Genomic DNA, 20000 nt, shown 5'->3' with positions numbered 1-20000 from the left:
CTACATAATGAGACCAGTAATGAGGCCACTACGTAATAAAGCCACTACGTAATGAGGCCATGAGGCCACTACGTAATGAGACCAGTACGTAATGAGGCCAGTACGTAATGAGGCCACTACGTAATGAGACCAGTACGTAATGAGACGACTATATAATAAGACCAGTAATGAGGCCACTACGTAATAAAGCCACTACGTAATGAGGCCATGAGGCCACTACGTAATGAGACCAGTATGTAATGAGGCCAGTACGTAATGAGGCCACTACGTAATGAGTCCAGTACGTAATGAGACAGTACGTAATGAGGCCACTACGTAATGACGCCACTACGTAATGAGGCCACTACGTAATGAGGCCACTACATAATGACGCCACTACGTAATGAGTCCACTACGTAATAAAGCCACTACGTAATGAGGCCATGAGGCCACTACGTAATGAGACCAGTACGTAATGAGGCCAGTACGTAATGAGGCCACTACGTAATGACGCCACTACGTAATGAGGCCACTACGTAATAAAGCCACTACGTAATGAGGCCACTACATAATGACGCCAGTACGTAATGAGGCCACTACGTAATGAGACCAGTACGTAATGAGGCCACTACGTAATGAGGCCACTACATAATGACGCCAGTACGTAATGAGGCCACTACATAATGAGGCCAGTACGTAATGAGCCCACTACGTAATGAGACCACTACGTAATGAGGCCAGTAATGAGGCCACTACGTAATGAGGCCAGTAATGAGGCCAGTAATGAGGCCACTACATAATGAGTCCACTACGTAATGAGGCCAGTAATGAGGCCACTACGTAATGAGGCCAGTAATGAGTCCACTACGTAATGAGGCCAGTAATGAGGCCACTACGTAATTTGACTGTAGGTATCACAGGAGCAAGACATCTGCAGTCAATGACTTTGTCTTTAATGGCTGTTTGATCAATGACATGTTTTATAGATCAGAGACCAGACAAGACCAGAGCAGGGATCTCCTATGAGGGGGGGGGGGGGATTCTCACTCTTCTTCGGGCCTATAGAAGGACCGGAGGCAGTTTAGCCCGAGGACATTAGCCATGGTCAGAGAGCTAGAGACCTTTCAGATAAACTGAACTGATTGATTGTGGCTTTTATTGGCAGCAGGTAACATCTGGGGGGAAAGATGTGCTTTAAACTGTCATTACGATATGATCTAACGTGGGAATCAACCTAATAATGACATACTTCTGGACGATGTCTGTTACAAATGTTTGAATGTTATTTTACAATATACCGGATGTAATACAGTAGCATTTTCAGCCAGTAAATGGGACAATATAAAGTTGTTTGAATTGAATTTGAATTGAATTCCCCCTGTTGATTTTGGACAATAGCCCCCCCCCATATTGGTGTCCAGTTCACCAGGCATGACTGTGAACTCAACGGCTGTTGAGAGGAGAGTTGCCCAATAGTCCCTGACCTATATGTTGCTTTATACTGTATGTTGTTCTACAATAGAGGCTATGCTGCAGCTGTGCTAGCGGGAGACGGAATGTGAGACAAGATAAATAGTTTCATCCGGCAAACACAAAAACAACAAAAAAACAGGTTTTCCATTTTGACATGTTCTGCAGGGAGCCAGTGGACAGTGTTGTGTTGTGTTTCTACCCCTCGGCCAAGGGAGAGAGAGAGGGAAGAGAGAGAGAGAGAGAGAGAGAGAGAGAGAGAGAGAGAGAGGAAGAGAGATAGTGGGAGAGAGAGGGGAAGAGAGAGAGAGGGGAAGAGAGAGAGAGGGAGAGAGAGAGGAAGAGAGAGAGAGAGAGAGGAAGAGAGAGAGAGGGGAAGAGAGAGAGAGGAAGAGATAGAGAGGGAGAGAGAGAGAGAGAGCAAAAGCAATCAACATTCCATACCTCAGTCAGTTTGTTCCACAAGTCATCTCTGCCCGCGTTGCTGTACATGTGTGTCATCAAGTAATCCTGTAAGGGGACAATGACATATTTTAAAGCCAGATTGTTTTAATTTAACATGTCAGGCACAAATATAATATACCCAGCTTGACGGACAGCAGAGTTGCTTCTGGGGATTATTCCCCCTACACCCAGACAAATGCACATCTAATCCCTTTCAATAGAATATCAATTTGATTTATGCAAATGGTGCCCAACTGGTAAGGAGAGATTTGTCCTTATGTGGCACCTCATGTTAGTTATAACAGTAAAATAAAATGAAATAAAACAAAATAAATATTACAGAATTGTCAAAACTCCAATACCCCAAAAAAATCAAAAAAATGTACAGCTTACTCAAATTGTCTTCCCCAGTGAATGAGAAGTTTAGGAATGCTGAGTATCTTCAGAGTATGTGTAGAGTGAGACATGTTCCCTGTCTATAGCCCAACGTCTGTGAGCACGCCAAGCCAAGGCTGCTTCTGAACTACTTAGTTCTAACTTCTAATGAGTTCCCAGTAGTCACAATGTACAGCCACATACCTCAACTGGAACAATGTCAGTGTATATCGTCACGTTTTCACTGTAAGATTCCTCTAACAACACAGGCTTTTAATCTTATCACACTGTCTATTCGGCTACTTCGCTATTTTGGATAGCTTATCGTTAGCAGGGAAATAGCAGGGAAAAGCAGGGGAATAGCAGGGAAAAGCAGGGGAATAGCAGGGAAAAGCAGGGAAATAGCAGGGAAAAGCAGGGAAATAGCAGGGAAAAGCAGGGGAATAGCAGGGAAAAGCAGGGAAAAGCAGGGAAATAGCAGGGAAAAGCAGGGGAATAGCAGGGAAAAGCAGGGAAAAGCAGGGAAAAGCAGGGAAAAGCAGGGAAATAGCAGGGGAATAGCAGGGAAAAGCAGGGAAAAGCAGGGAAATAGCAGGGAAAAGCAGGGAAATAGCAGGGAAAAGCAGGGGAATAGCAGGGAAAAGCAGGGAAAAGCAGGGAAAAGCAGGGAAATAGCAGGGGAATAGCAGGGAAAAGCAGGGAAAAGCAGGGAAATAGCAGGGAAAAGCAGGGAAATAGCAGGGAAAAGCAGGGGAATAGCAGGGAAAAGCAGGGAAAGCAGGGAAATAGCAGGGGAAAAGCAAGGAAAAGCAGGGAAAAGCAGGGAAATAGCAGGGGAATAGCAGGGAAAAGCAGGGAAAAGCAGGGAAATAGCAGGGAAAAGCAGGGAAAAGCAGGGAAATAGCAGGGAAATAGCAGGGAAAAGCTGGGAAAAGCAGGGAAATAGCAGGGAAAAGCAGGGAAAAGCAGGGAAATAGCAGGGGAAAAGCAGGGAAAAGCAGGGAAATAGCAGGGGAAAGCAGGGAATAGACCTAACTACTCAAAGGCAGGGTGGCCAGCACATTATGTACTTTAACTTCACTATTGTAGGGGGCAGCATTCGGAATTTTGGATGAAAAGCGTGCCCAAATTAAACTGCCTGCTACTCAGGCCCAGAAGCTAGGATATGCATATAATTGGTATATTTGGATAGAAAACACTCTAAAGTTTCCAAAACTGTTAAAATAATGTCTGTGAGTATAACAGAACTGATATGGCAGGCAAAAACCTGAGGAAAATCCATCCAGGAACTACTATTATTTTCAAAGGCTGTTTTTCCATTGAAAGCCTTTCCACCATACAAAGATTTAGGACCCAGTTCACGAGCTCTATGGCTTCTTCTACATGTGGCCAGTCTTTAGGCATTGTTTCAGGCTTTTACTCTGAAAAATGAGGGAGATACAGCACTCTCAATGAGTGGACAGTGAACATTTCCAGACATGAGTCCAGCGCGTGATCGGGAGCGCACCTTTCTTGTTTCTCCTTTTCTATTCACAAAGCTTTTGTCTGTTTGAAATATTAATGATTATTTATGACAAAAACATCCCCAGGAATGATTTTAAACATCGTTTGACATGTTTCTATGAACTTCTATTGTACTTTTTTGACTTTTCGTCAGGATATTGAGAGCGCGCTTTGTGCCTTTGGATTACTAAACTAAACGCACCAACAAAACGGAGGTTTTTGGACATAAAGAGGGACATTATCGAACAAAACAAACATTTATTGTCTAACATGGAGTCCTGGGAGTGCCACCAGATGAAGATCATCAAAGGTAAGTGATTAATTTAATCGCTATTTCTGACTTTTGTGTGTCCTCTCCTTGGTTGGAAAATGGCTGTATGGTTTTCTGTGGCTAGGCGCTGTCCTAACATAATCACATGGTGTGCTTTCGCCGTAAAGCCTTTTTGAAATCTGACACAGCGGCTGGATTAATAACCTCTTGGAGTTCCCCTAGGATAGGGGGCGCCACAGCGCATTTTGAAAAAAATTCGTGCCCATTTTAAACGGCCTACTACTCAAACTCAGAAACTAGGATATGCATATAATTAATACTTGTGGATAGAAAACACCCTAAAGTTTCTAAAACTGTATGAATGGTGTCTGTGAGTATAACAGAACTCATATGGGAGTCAAAACCCCGAGACAGATCGAAACAGGAAGTGGAATTCTGAATTGCGGACTCAACTTCATCACGTTGCCTATTAATCACACCGTGAGCTATGGTTCATTGAGCACTTCCTATTGCTTCCACTAGATGTCCCCAGTCTTTACAAAGTGGTTTGAGCCTTCTACTGTCGAAACTGACAGAATGACACGCTGTTGAAATTGGTCACAGGAGGAGGGCCATCACCATTATGACGCCGGCGGCCCTGTCTACCCCCTCCTTTCGAAACGTTATGAAACACAATACAATCGTCCCCCTTGAATCTTATTGGCTCTCTTGTTGAAACAGGCCCTGAAGATTTATGTTATACAACGTTTGACATGTTTGAACGAACCTAAATGGGGAAAAAATGTATTTTTTTCGAAATTGCTGTCCCGCGCCCGACTGAGCATTTGGTTCAGCCTTCAGACGCGCTAACAACAACAAGCTAATGGAACATAAAGGATGGACTTTTTCGAACGAAAATACATTTGTTGTGGACCTGGGATTCCTGGAAGTGCTTTCTGATGAAGACAACCAAAGGTAAGGGATTATTGACAATAGTATACAAGATTAGATGTGATATGCGATTGTTCCAAGATGGCGCAGAGCTGTATTTACTAGGTAATTTTCTGAGTATCGCATCCCCTTTTATCGCAAAGTGTGATTACCCAGTAAAGTTATTTTTAAATCTGGTATTACAGGTGCTTTCAAGAGATATTCATCTATAAATCTTAGATTGACAATATTACATTTTCAAAATGTTTTCGAGTAGTAATTGAGTAAATTGTAGCACTGTTTCCCTGGATGCATTTGAGGGAAAATAGTTAGTCAACGTTACGTGCCGATGTAAAATGCTGTTTTTATATATAAATATGACCTTTATCGAACAAAAGAATGCATGCATTGTGTAACATGATGTCCTAGGTGTGTCATCTGATGAAGTTTGTAAAAGGTTAGTGCTGCATTTAGCTGTTTTTTGGTTATTTGTGATGCATGTGGTTGGTCGGAAAATGGCTATGTGGCTACTTTTACGATGTACTCCTCTAACATAATCTAATGTTTTGCTTTTCCTGTAAAGCCTTTTTGAAATCGGACAACGTGGGTCGATTCAGGAGAGGTGTATCTATAAAACGATATGAGACAGTCCTATATTTGAAAATATATATATATTAAATTTCGTTATGCTAATGTCGATAGGAGTTTTTCGCTGGATGTTCGTCCCGCTTACAGGACGAGAGCGTCAAGAGCAAGACGTTCATCTTTAATCCTATCTATAACACTTGTATCTTTCATCAATGCTTAAATTATAATATTCTGATTATCGTTGTTTAAAAGACATTTATTTTTAGAACTATTCTCTCCGAACGACGCATTTCATTAATCCGCTGTGATGGTGGGCTCAAGGAAAGGCTGTACGTGAGGGTCAACACAGCCGGCCAGCTGAGACAGCAGGACAGCGGCAGGTTTGAACAAGTTTGGTAGCTAGATATCAAGTCAGGAGGTTGCAGACTCGACTCAATTTACTGGTTGGGGGGTTTATCATATCCAGCCTGGTGTGGAAAGCAAGGAGAGTTCAACAATGGGAATGGAGAAGAGAAAGAACAACGGAAGAACAGGAACATGGAATATCTGTCTCCTGATTATAGAACTATGTCTCTCTATAGACCTGCGTCTCTCAGAGGTCTCCTGATTATAGAACTATGTCTCTCTATAGACCTGGGTCTCTCAGAGGTCTCCTGATTATAGAACTATGTCTCCCAGAGGTCTCCTGATTATAGAACTATGTCTCTCTATAGACCTGCGTCTCTCAGAGGTCTCCTGATTATAGAACTATGTCTCTCAGAGGTCTCCTGATTACAGAACTATGTCTCTCTATAGACCTGCGTCTCTCAGAGGTCTCCTGATTATAGAACTATGTCTCTCTATAGACCTGGGTCTCTCAGAGGTCTCCTGATTATAGAACTATGTCTCTCAGAGGTCTCCTGATTATAGAACTATGTCTCTCTATAGACCTGCGTCTCTCAGAGGTCTCCTGATTATAGAACTATGTCTCTCAGAGGTCTCCTGATTATAGAACTATGTCTCTCTATAGACCTGCGTCTCTCAGAGGTCTCCTGATTATAGAACTATGTCTCTCAGAGGTCTCCTGATTATAGAACTATGTCTCTCTATAGACCTGGGTCTCTCAGAGGTCTCCTGATTATAGAACTATGTCTCTCTATAGACCTGGGTCTCTCAGAGGTCTCCTGATTATAGACCTGGGTCTCTCTATAGACCTGCGTCTCTCAGAGGTCTCCTGATTATAGAACTATGTCTCTCTATAGACCTGGGTCTCTCAGAGGTCTCCTGATTATAGAACTATGTCTCTCTATAGACCTGCGTCTCTCAGAGGTCTCCTGATTATAGAACTATGTCTCTCTATAGACCTATGTCTCTCAGAGGTCTCCTGATTATAGAACTATGTCTCTCAGAGGTCTCCTGATTATAGAACTATGTCTCTCTATAGACCTGGGTCTCTCAGAGGTCTCCTGATTATAGAACTATGTCTCCCAGAGGTCTCCTGATTATAGAACTATGTCTCTCTATAGACCTGGGTCTCTCAGAGGTCTCCTGATTATAGAACTATGTCTCTCTATAGACCTGGGTCTCTCAGAGGTCTCCTGATTATAGAACTATGTCTCCCAGAGGTCTCCTGATTATAGAACTATGTCTCTCTATAGACCTGCGTCTCTCAGAGGTCTCCTGATTATAGAACTATGTCTCTCTATAGACCTGCGTCTCTCAGAGGTCTCCTGATTATAGAACTATGTCTCTCTATAGACCTGCGTCTCTCAGAGGTCTCCTGATTATAGAACTATGTCTCTCTATAGACCTGCGTCTCTCAGAGGTCTCCTGATTATAGAACTATGTCTCTCTATAGACCTGGGTCTCTCAGAGGTCTCCTGATTATAGAACTATGTCTCTCAGAGGTCTCCTGATTATAGAACTATGTCTCTCTATAGACCTGCGTCTCTCAGAGGTCTCCTGATTATAGAACTATGTCTCTCAGAGGTCTCCTGATTATAGAACTATGTCTCTCTATAGACCTGCGTCTCTCAGAGGTCTCCTGATTATAGAACTATGTCTCTCTATAGACCTGCGTCTCTCAGAGGTCTCCTGATTATAGAACTATGTCTCCCAGAGGTCTCCTGATTATAGAACTATGTCTCCCAGAGGTCTCCTGATTATAGAACTATGTCTCTCTATAGTCCTGGGTCTCTCAGAGGTCTCCTGATTATAGAACTATGTCTCCCAGAGGTCTCCTGATTATAGAACTATGTCTCTCTATAGACCTGCGTCTCTCAGAGGTCTCCTGATTATAGAACTATGTCTCTCAGAGGTCTCCTGATTACAGAACTATGTCTCTCTATAGACCTGCGTCTCTCAGAGGTCTCCTGATTATAGAACTATGTCTCTCTATAGACCTGGGTCTCTCAGAGGTCTCCTGATTATAGAACTATGTCTCTCAGAGGTCTCCTGATTATAGAACTATGTCTCTCTATAGACCTGCGTCTCTCAGAGGTCTCCTGATTATAGAACTATGTCTCTCAGAGGTCTCCTGATTATAGAACTATGTCTCTCTATAGACCTGCGTCTCTCAGAGGTCTCCTGATTATAGAACTATGTCTCTCAGAGGTCTCCTGATTATAGAACTATGTCTCTCAGAGGTCTCCTGATTATAGAACTATGTCTCCCAGAGGTCTCCTGATTATAGAACTATGTCTCTCTATAGACCTGCGTCTCTCAGAGGTCTCCTGATTATAGAACTATGTCTCTCAGAGGTCTCCTGATTACAGAACTATGTCTCTCTATAGACCTGCGTCTCTCAGAGGTCTCCTGATTATAGAACTATGTCTCTCAGAGGTCTCCTGATTATAGAACTATGTCTCTCTATAGTCATGGGTCTCTCAGAGGTCTCCTGATTATAGAACTATGTCTCTCTATAGACCTGGGTCTCTCAGAGGTCTCCTGATTATAGAACTATGTCTCTCTATAGACCTGGGTCTCTCAGAGGTCTCCTGATTATAGAACTATGTCTCTCTATAGACCTGGGTCTCTCAGAGGTCTCCTGATTATAGAACTATGTCTCTCAGATGTCTCCTGATTATAGAACTATGTCTCTCTATAGACCTGGGTCTCTCAGAGGTCTCCTGATTATAGAACTATGTCTCTCAGATGTCTCCTGATTATAGAACTATGTCTCTCAGAGGTCTCCTGATTATAGAACTATGTCTCTCTATAGTCCTGGGTCTCTCAGAGGTCTCCTGATTATAGAACTATGTCTCTCAGATGTCTCCTGATTATAGAACTATGTCTCTCTATAGACCTGGGTCTCTCAGAGGTCTCCTGATTATAGAACTATGTCTCTCAGAGGTCTCCTGATTACAGAACTATGTCTCTCTATAGACCTGCGTCTCTCAGAGGTCTCCTGATTATAGAACTATGTCTCTCAGAGGTCTCCTGATTATAGAACTATGTCTCTCTATAGTCATGGGTCTCTCAGAGGTCTCCTGATTATAGAACTATGTCTCTCTATAGACCTGGGTCTCTCAGAGGTCTCCTGATTATAGAACTATGTCTCTCTATAGACCTGGGTCTCTCAGAGGTCTCCTAATTATAGAACTATGTCTCTCTATAGACCTGGGTCTCTCAGAGGTCTCCTGATTATAGAACTATGTCTCTCAGATGTCTCCTGATTATAGAACTATGTCTCTCTATAGACCTGGGTCTCTCAGAGGTCTCCTGATTATAGAACTATGTCTCTCAGATGTCTCCTGATTATAGAACTATGTCTCTCAGAGGTCTCCTGATTATAGAACTATGTCTCTCTATAGTCCTGGGTCTCTCAGAGGTCTCCTGATTATAGAACTATGTCTCTCAGATGTCTCCTGATTATAGAACTATGTCTCTCTATAGACCTGGGTCTCTCAGAGGTCTCCTGATTATAGAACTATGTCTCTCAGATGTCTCCTGATTATAGAACTATGTATCTCTATAGACCTGGGTCTCTCAGAGGTCTCCTGATTATAGAACTATGTCTCTCAGAGGTCTCCTGATTATAGAACTATGTCTCTCTATAGACCTGGGTCTCTCAGAGGTCTCCTGATTATAGAACTATGTCTCTCTATAGACCTGGGTCTCTCAGAGGTCTCCTGATTATAGAACTATGTCTCTCTATAGACCTGGGTCTCTCAGAGGTCTCCTGATTATAGAACTATGTCTCTCAGATGTCTCCTGATTATAGAACTATGTCTCTCTATAGACCTGGGTCTCTCAGAGGTCTCCTGATTATAGAACTATGTCTCTCAGATGTCTCCTGATTATAGAACTATGTCTCTCTATAGACCTGGGTCTCTCAGAGGTCTCCTGATTATAGAACTATGTCTCTCAGATGTCTCCTGATTATAGAACTATGTCTCTCAGAGGTCTCCTGATTATAGAACTATGTCTCTCAGATGTCTCCTGATTATAGAACTATGTCTCTCTATAGACCTGGGTCTCTCAGAGGTCTCCTGATTATAGAACTATGTCTCTCAGATGTCTCCTGATTATAGAACTATGTCTCTCAGAGGTCTCCTGATTATAGAACTATGTCTCTCTATAGTCCTGGGTCTCTCAGAGGTCTCCTGATTATAGAACTATGTCTCCCAGAGGTCTCCTGATTATAGAACTATGTCTCTCTATAGACCTGGGTCTCTCAGAGGTCTCTTGATTATAGAACTATGTCTCCCAGAGGTCTCCTGATTATAGAACTATGTCTCTCTATAGACCTGGGTCTCTATAGAACTGAGGACCTTGTTTCTCCTGGTAATAGCGATCATGGATGGAGTGAAACGGAGTTTGAGGAAGTTGAAAAGAATGAGGAAGAGGTAGTTTCTAAAGAGATGGGAAAGGAAACAGATCTTGCAGGTTACTACTGTACAGAGCAGCATCACTGTATATAACTACTGTACACAGCAGCATCACTGTATATAACTACTGTACAGAGCAGCATCACTGTATATAACTACTGTACACAGCGGCATCACTGTATATAACTACTGTACACAGCGGCATCACTGTATATAACTACTGTACACAGCGGCATCACTGTATATAACTACTGTACACAGCAGCATCACTGTATATAACTACTGTACACAGCAGCATCACTGTATATAACTACTGTACACAGCAGCATCACTGTATATAACTACTGTACAGAGCAGCATCACTGTATATAACTACTGTACAGAGCAGCATCACTGTATATAACTACTGTACACAGCAGCATCACTGTATATAACTACTGTACACAGCAGCATCACTGTATATAACTACTGTACACAGCAGCATCACTGTATATAACTACTGTACACAGCAGCATCACTGTATATAACTACTGTACACAGCAGCATCACTGTATATAACTACTGTACACAGCAGCATCACTGTATATAACTACTGTACACAGCAGCATCACTGTATATAACTACTGTACACAGCAGCATCACTGTATATAACTACTGTACACAGCAGCATCACTGTATATAACTACTGTACACAGCAGCATCACTGTATATAACTACTGTACACAGCAGCATCCCTGTATATAACTACTGTACAGAGCAGCATCACTGTATATAACTACTGTACACAGCAGCATCACTGTATATAACTACTGTACACAGCAGCATCACTGTATATAACTACTGTACACAGCAGCATCACTGTATATAACTACTGTACACAGCAGCATCACTGTATATAACTACTGTACACAGCAGCATCCCTGTATATAACTACTGTACAGAGCAGCATCACTGTATATAACTACTGTACACAGCAGCATCACTGTATATAACTACTGTACACAGCAGCATCACTGTATATAACTACTGTACACAGCAGCATCACTGTATATAACTACTGTACACAGCAGCATCCCTGTATATAACTACTGTACAGAGCAGCATCACTGTATATAACTACTGTACACAGCAGCATCACTGTATTCTACTACTGTACTTGTACTGTCTATAGTACATTGGACCTTGTATTGATGTGAGTTGTGTGAATACCTTGTCTATTCTGTCTATAGTATATTGGACCTTGTTTTGGTGTGAGTTGTGTGAATACCTTGTCTATACTGTGTATAGTATATTGGACCTTGTATTGATGTGAGTTGTGTGAATACCTTGTCTATACTGTCTATAGTATATTGGACCTTGTATTGATGTGGGTTGTGTGAATACCTTGTCTATACTGTGTATAGTATATTGGACCTTGAATTGATGTGAGTTGTGTGAATACCTTGTCTATACTGTCTATAGTATATTGGACCTTGTATTGATGTGGGTTGTGTGAATACCTTGTCTATACTGTCTATAGTATATTGGACCTTGTATTGATGTGGGTTGTGTGAATACCTTGTCTATACTGTGTATAGTATATTGGACCTTGTATTGATGTGAGTTGTGTGAATACCTTGTCTATACTGTCTATAGTATATTGGACATTGTATTTGTGTGAGTTGTGTGAATACCTTGTCTATACTGTCTATAGTATACTGGACCTTGTATTTATGCGAGTTGTGTAAATACCTTGTCTATACTGTCAATAGTATATTGGACCTTGTATTGATGTGAGTTGTGTGAATACCTTGTCTATACTGTCCATAGTATATGTATTTATCTTGCTCCTTTGCACCCCAGTATCTCTACTTGCACATTCATCTTCTGCACATCTACCATTCCAGTGTTTACTTGCTATATTGTAATTACTTCACCACCATGGCCTATTTATTGCCTTACCTCTCTTATCCTACCTCATCTGCACATGCTGTGTATAGAGTTTTGTACTGTATTATTGACTGTATGTTTGTTTTACTCCATGTGTAACTCTGTGTTGTTGTATGTGTTGAACTGCTTTGCTTTATCTTGGCCAGGTTGCAATTGTAAAGGAGAACTTGTTCTCAACTTGCCTACCTGGTTAAATAAAGGTGAAATAAAAAATAAATATTGGACCTTGTATTGATTTGAGTTTTGTGAATACCTTGTCTATACTGTCTATAGTATATTGGACCTTGTATTTGTGTGAGTTGTGTGAATACCTTGTCTATACTGTCTATAGTATATTGGACATTGTATTCGTGTGAGTTGTGTGAATACCATGTCTATACTGTCCATAGTATATTGAACCTTGTATTAAAGTGAGTTGTGTGAATACCTTGTCTATACTGTCTATAGTATATTGGACCTTGTATTTGTGTGAGTTGTGTGAATACCTTGTCTATACTGTCTATAGTATATTGGACATTGTATTAAAGTGAGTTGTGTGAATACCTTGTCTATACTGTCTATAGTATATTGTGTGCAGTGATCTGTGTTGTGTTGTAAAATATTAATTATGTTTTGTTGTCTTTTACCAATTGACCTTCAGTATTCAGATCCATTGATCAGCCTGTTAATGCACAACACTATCGCGTGGCATACTGTAATGTGAGTCCTTTACAGCAGATAGATGGTGCTGGTTCAAACAGCCGTTATTACAGGGATTTGACTAAATTGGTAAGGCAATGTCTGGCTGTGAATATGAATCATCGGGGTGTAATTACAACAGGTCCATTACATCTTCTGCCTCCTTGAATCCCATGTAGAATCCTAACAACTCGTTCCCTCGTTCCCTCGTTCCAGTCTGACTGATAATAACACACACAGCCAAGGTATTGGATCTGTCTGGCTGACTGATAAAAACACACACAGCCAAGGTATTGGATCTGACTGGCTGACTGATAATAACACACAGCCAAGGTATTGGGTCTGTCTGGCTGACTGATAATAACACACACAGCCAAGGTATTGGATCTGACTGGCTGACTGATAATAACACACACAGCCAAGGTATTGGATCTGACTGGCTGACTGATAATAACACACAGCCAAGGTATTGGGTCTGACTGGCTGACTGATAATAACGCACACAGCCAAGGTATTGGATCTGACTGGCTGACTGATAATAACACACAGCCAAGGTATTGGATCTGACTGGCTGACTGATAATAACACACACAGCCAAGGTATTGGATCTGACTGGCTGACTGATAATAACACACAGCCAAGGTATTGGGTCTGACTGGCTGACTGATAATAACACACACAGCCAAGGTATTGGATCTGACTGGCTGACTGATAATAACACACAGCCAAGGTATTGGATCTGACTGGCTGACTGATAATAACACACAGCCAAGGTATTGGATCTGACTGGCTGACTGATAATAACACACACAGCCAAGGTATTGGATCTGACTGGCTGACTGATAATAACACACACAGCCAAGGTATTGGATCTGTCTGGCTGACTGATAATAACACACACAGCCAAGGTATTGGATCTGACTGGCTGACTGATAATAACACACACAGCCAAGGTATTGGATCTGACTGGCTGACTGATAATAACACACACAACCAAGGTATTGGGTCTGACTGGCTGACTGATAATAACACACACAGCCAAGGTATTGGATCTGTCTGGCTGACTGATAACACACAGCCAAGGTATTGGATCTGACCGGCTGACTGATAATAACACACACAGCCAAGGTATTGGATCTGACTGGCTGACTAATAATAACACACACAGCCAAGGTATTGGATCTGTCTGGCTGACTGATAATAACACACACAGCCAAGGTATTGGATCTGTCTGGCTGACTGATAATAACACACACAGCCAAAGTATTGGGTCTGACTGGCTGACTGATAATAACACACACAGCCAAGGTATTGGATCTGTCTGGCTGACTGATAATAACACACACAGACAAGGTATTGGGTCTTACTGGCTGACTGATAATAACACACACAGCCAAGATATTGGATCTGACCGGCTGACTGATAATAACACACACAGCAAAGGTATTGGATCTGACTGGCTGACTGATAATAACACACACAGCCAAGGTATTGGATCTGACTGGCTGACTGATAATAACACAGCCAAGGTATTGGGTCTGACTGGCTGACTGATAATAACACACACAGCCAAGGTATTGGATCTGTCTGGCTGACTGATAATAACACACAGCCAAGGTATTGGATCATATGACTGGCTGACTGATAATAACACACACAGCCAAGGTATTGGGTCTGTCTGGCTGACTGATAATAACACACACAGCCAAGGTATTGGATCTGACTGGCTGACTGATAATAACACACACAGCCAAGGTATTGGATCTGACTGGCTGACTGATAATAACACACACAGCCAAGGTATTGGGTCTGTCTGGCTGACTGATAATAACACACACAGCCAAGGTATTGGATCTGTCTGGCTGACTGATAAAAACACACACAGCCAAGGTAATGGATCTGACTGGCTGACTGATAATAACACACAGCCAAGGTATTGGGTCTGTCTGGCTGACTGATAATAACACACACAGCCAAGGTATTGGATCTGACTGGCTGACTGATAATAACACACACGGCCAAGGTATTGGATCTGACTGGCTGACTGATAATAACACACACAGCCAAGGTATTGGATCTGTCTGGCTGACTGATAATAACACACACAGCCAAGGTATTGGATCTGACTGGCTGACTGATAATAACACACAGCCAAGGTATTGGGTCTGACTGGCTGACTGATAATAACACACACAGCCAAGGTATTGGATCTGACTGGCTGACTGATAATAACACACAGCCAAGGTATTGGATCTGACTGGCTGACTGATAATAACACACAGCCAAGGTATTGGATCTGACTGGCTGACTGATAATAACACACACAGCCAAGGTATTGGATCTGACTGGCTGACTGATAATAACACACACAGCCAAGGTATTGGATCTGTCTGGCTGACTGATAATAACACACACAGCCAAGGTATTGGATCTGACTGGCTGACTGATAATAACACACACAGCCAAGGTATTGGATCTGACTGGCTGACTGATAATAACACACAACCAAGGTATTGGGTCTGACTGGCTGACTGATAATAACACACAGCCAAGGTATTGGATCTGACTGGCTGACTGATAATAACACACACAGCCAAGGTATTGGATCTGACTGGCTGACTGATAATAACACACACAGCCAAGGTATTGGATCTGTCTGGCTGACTGATAACACACAGCCAAGGTATTGGATCTGACCGGCTGACTGATAATAACACACACAGCCAAGGTATTGGATCTGACTGGCTGACTAATAATAACACACACAGCCAAGGTATTGGATCTGACTGGCTGACTGATAATAACACACACAGCCAAGGTATTGGATCTGTCTGGCTGACTGATAATAACACACACAGCCAAGGTATTGGATCTGTCTGGCTGACTGATAATAACACACACAGCCAAAGTATTGGGTCTGACTGGCTGACTGATAATAACACACACAGCCAAGGTATTGGATCTGTCTGGCTGACTGATAATAACACACACAGACAAGGTATTGGGTCTTACTGGCTGACTGATAATAACACACACAGCCAAGATATTGGATCTGACCGGCTGACTGATAATAACACACACAGCAAAGGTATTGGATCTGACTGGCTGACTGATAATAACACACACAGCCAAGGTATTGGATCTGTCTGGCTGACTGATAATAACACACACAGCCAAGGTATTGGGTCTGACTGGCTGACTGATAATAACACACACAGCCAAGGTATTGGATCTGACTGGCTGACTGATAATAACACACACAGCCAAGGTATTGGGTCTGACTGGCTGACTGATAATAACACAGCCAAGGTATTGGGTCTGACTGGCTGACTGATAATAACACACAGCCAAGGTATTGGGTCTGACTGGCTGACTGATAATAACACACAGCCAAGGTATTGGATCATCTGACTGGCTGACTGATAATAACACACACAGCCAAGGTATTGGGTCTGTCTGGCTGACTGATAATAACACACACAGCCAAGGTATTGGATCTGACTGGCTGACTGATAATAACACACACAGCCAAGGTATTGGATCTCACTGGCTGACTGATAATAACACACACAGCCAAGGTATTGGGTCTGTCTGGCTGACTGACAATAACACACACAGCCAAGGTATTGGATCTGTCTGGCTGACTGATAATAACACACACAGCCAAGGTATTGGATCTGACTGGCTGACTGATAATAACACACACAGCCAAGGTATTGGGTCTGTCTGGCTGACTGATAATAACACACACAGCCAAGGTATTGGATCTGACTGGCTGACTGATAATAACACACACAGCCAAGGTATTGGATCTGACTGGCTGACTGATAATAACACACACAGCCAAGGTATTGGGTCTGTCTGGCTGACTGATAATAACACACACAGCCAAGGTATTGGATCTGTCTGGCTGACTGATAAAAACACACACAGCCAAGGTATTGGATCTGACTGGCTGACTGATAATAACACACAGCCAAGGTATTGGGTCTGTCTGGCTGACTGATAATAACACACACAGCCAAGGTATTGGATCTGACTGGCTGACTGATAATAACACACACGGCCAAGGTATTGGATCTGACTGGCTGACTGATAATAACACACACAGCCAAGGTATTGGATCTGTCTGGCTGACTGATAATAACACACACAGCCAAGGTATTGGATCTGACTGGCTGACTGATAATAACACACAGCCAAGGTATTGGGTCTGACTGGCTGACTGATAATAACACACACAGCCAAGGTATTGGGTCTGACTGGCTGACTGATAATAACACACACAGCCAAGGTATTGGATCTGACTGGCTGACTGATAATAACACACACAGCCAAGGTATTGGATCTGACTGGCTGACTGATAATAACACACACAACCAAGGTATTGGGTCTGACTGGCTGACTGATAATAACACACAGCCAAGGTATTGGATCTGACTGGCTGACTGATAATAACACACACAGCCAAGGTATTGGATCTGACTGGCTGACTGATAATAACACACACAGCCAAGGTATTGGATCTGTCTGGCTGACTGATAACACACAGCCAAGGTATTGGATCTGACCGGCTGACTGATAATAACACACACAGCCAAGGTATTGGATCTGACTGGCTGACTAATAATAACACACACAGCCAAGGTATTGGATCTGACTGGCTGACTGATAATAACACACACAGCCAAGGTATTGGATCTGTCTGGCTGACTGATAATAACACACACAGCCAAGGTATTGGATCTGTCTGGCTGACTGATAATAACACACACAGCCAAAGTATTGGGTCTGACTGGCTGACTGATAATAACACACACAGCCAAGGTATTGGATCTGTCTGGCTGACTGATAATAACACACACAGACAAGGTATTGGGTCTTACTGGCTGACTGATAATAACACACACAGCCAAGATATTGGATCTGACCGGCTGACTGATAATAACACACACAGCAAAGGTATTGGATCTGACTGGCTGACTGATAATAACACACACAGCCAAGGTATTGGATCTGTCTGGCTGACTGATAATAACACACACAGCCAAGGTATTGGGTCTGACTGGCTGACTGATAATAACACACACAGCCAAGGTATTGGATCTGACTGGCTGACTGATAATAACACACACAGCCAAGGTATTGGGTCTGACTGGCTGACTGATAATAACACAGCCAAGGTATTGGGTCTGACTGGCTGACTGATAATAACACACAGCCAAGGTATTGGGTCTGTCTGGCTGACTGATAATAACACACACAGCCAAGGTATTGGATCATCTGACTGGCTGACTGATAATAACACACACAGCCAAGGTATTGGGTCTGTCTGGCTGACTGATAATAACACACACAGCCAAGGTATTGGATCTGACTGGCTGACTGATAATAACACACACAGCCAAGGTATTGGATCTGACTGGCTGACTGATAATAACACACACAGCCAAGGTATTGGGTCTGTCTGGCTGACTGATAATAACACACACAGCCAAGGTATTGGATCTGTCTGGCTGACTGATAAAAACACACACAGCCAAGGTATTGGATCTGACTGGCTGACTGATAATAACACACAGCCAAGGTATTGGGTCTGTCTGGCTGACTGATAATAACACACACAGCCAAGGTATTGGATCTGACTGGCTGACTGATAATAACACACACGGCCAAGGTATTGGATCTGACTGGCTGACTGATAATAACACACACAGCCAAGGTATTGGATCTGTCTGGCTGACTGATAATAACACACACAGCCAAGGTATTGGATCTGACTGGCCGACTGATAATAACACACAGCCAAGGTATTGGGTCTGACTGGCTGACTGATAATAACACACAGCCAAGGTATTGGGTCTGACTGGCTGACTGATAATAACACACAGCCAAGGTATTGGATCATCTGACTGGCTGACTGATAATAACACACACAGCCAAGGTATTGGGTCTGTCTGGCTGACTGATAATAACACACACAGCCAAGGTATTGGATCTGACTGGCTGACTGATAATAACACACACAGCCAAGGTATTGGATCTGACTGGCTGACTGATAATAACACACACAGCCAAGGTATTGGGTCTGTCTGGCTGACTGATAATAACACACACAGCCAAGGTATTGGATCTGTCTGGCTGACTGATAATAACACACACAGCCAAGGTATTGGATCTGACTGGCCGACTGATAATAACACACAGCCAAGGTATTGGGTCTGACTGGCTGACTGATAATAACACACAGCCAAGGTATTGGGTCTGACTGGCTGACTGATAATAACACACAGCCAAGGTATTGGATCATCTGACTGGCTGACTGATAATAACACACACAGCCAAGGTATTGGGTCTGTCTGGCTGACTGATAATAACACACACAGCCAAGGTATTGGATCTGACTGGCTGACTGATAATAACACACACAGCCAAGGTATTGGATCTGACTGGCTGACTGATAATAACACACACAGCCAAGGTATTGGGTCTGTCTGGCTGACTGATAATAACACACACAGCCAAGGTATTGGATCTGTCTGGCTGACTGATAATAACACACACAGCCAAGGTATTGGATCTGACTGGCTGACTGATAATAACACACACAGCCAAGGTATTGGGTCTGACTGGCTGACTGATAATAACGCACACAGCCAAGGTATTGGGTCTGACTGGCTGACTGATAATAACACACACAGCCAAGGTATTGGGTCTGACTGGCTGACTGATAATAACACACACAGCCAAGGTATTGGATCTGACTGGCTGACTGATAATAACACACAGCCAAGGTATTGGATCATCTGACTGGCTGACTGATAATAACACACACAGCCAAGGTATTGGGTCTGTCTGGCTGACTGATAATAACACACACAGCCAAGGTATTGGATCTGACTGGCTGACTGATAATAACACACACAGCCAAGGTATTGGATCTGACTGGCTGACTGATAATAACACACACAGCCAAGGTATTGGGTCTGTCTGGCTGACTGATAATAACACACACAGCCAAGGTATTGGGTCTGTCTGGCTGACTG

General features: G+C 42.8%; 1 protein-coding gene across 2 annotated transcripts in view; it reads right to left on the bottom strand.

Moving 5' to 3' along the window:
- LOC115189734 (thyrotropin-releasing hormone-degrading ectoenzyme) overlaps positions 1 to 20000 on the bottom strand; it is a 350721-nt gene that overhangs the window by 95287 nt on the left and 235434 nt on the right. For both annotated transcript variants that reach the window (XM_029748274.1, XM_029748275.1), the window contains one exon: positions 1894 to 1959. In XM_029748274.1, the coding sequence (XP_029604134.1) occupies positions 1894 to 1959 (66 nt within the window). The remainder of the gene's footprint in view (positions 1 to 1893; positions 1960 to 20000) is intronic.

The sequence above is a fragment of the Salmo trutta genome, unplaced genomic scaffold, assembly GCF_901001165.1.
Source record: "Salmo trutta unplaced genomic scaffold, fSalTru1.1, whole genome shotgun sequence".
NCBI lineage: Eukaryota > Metazoa > Chordata > Actinopteri > Salmoniformes > Salmonidae > Salmo > Salmo trutta.
Note: the sequence above shows the minus strand (reverse complement) of the source record. Positions and strands in the feature narration are given on the sequence as shown.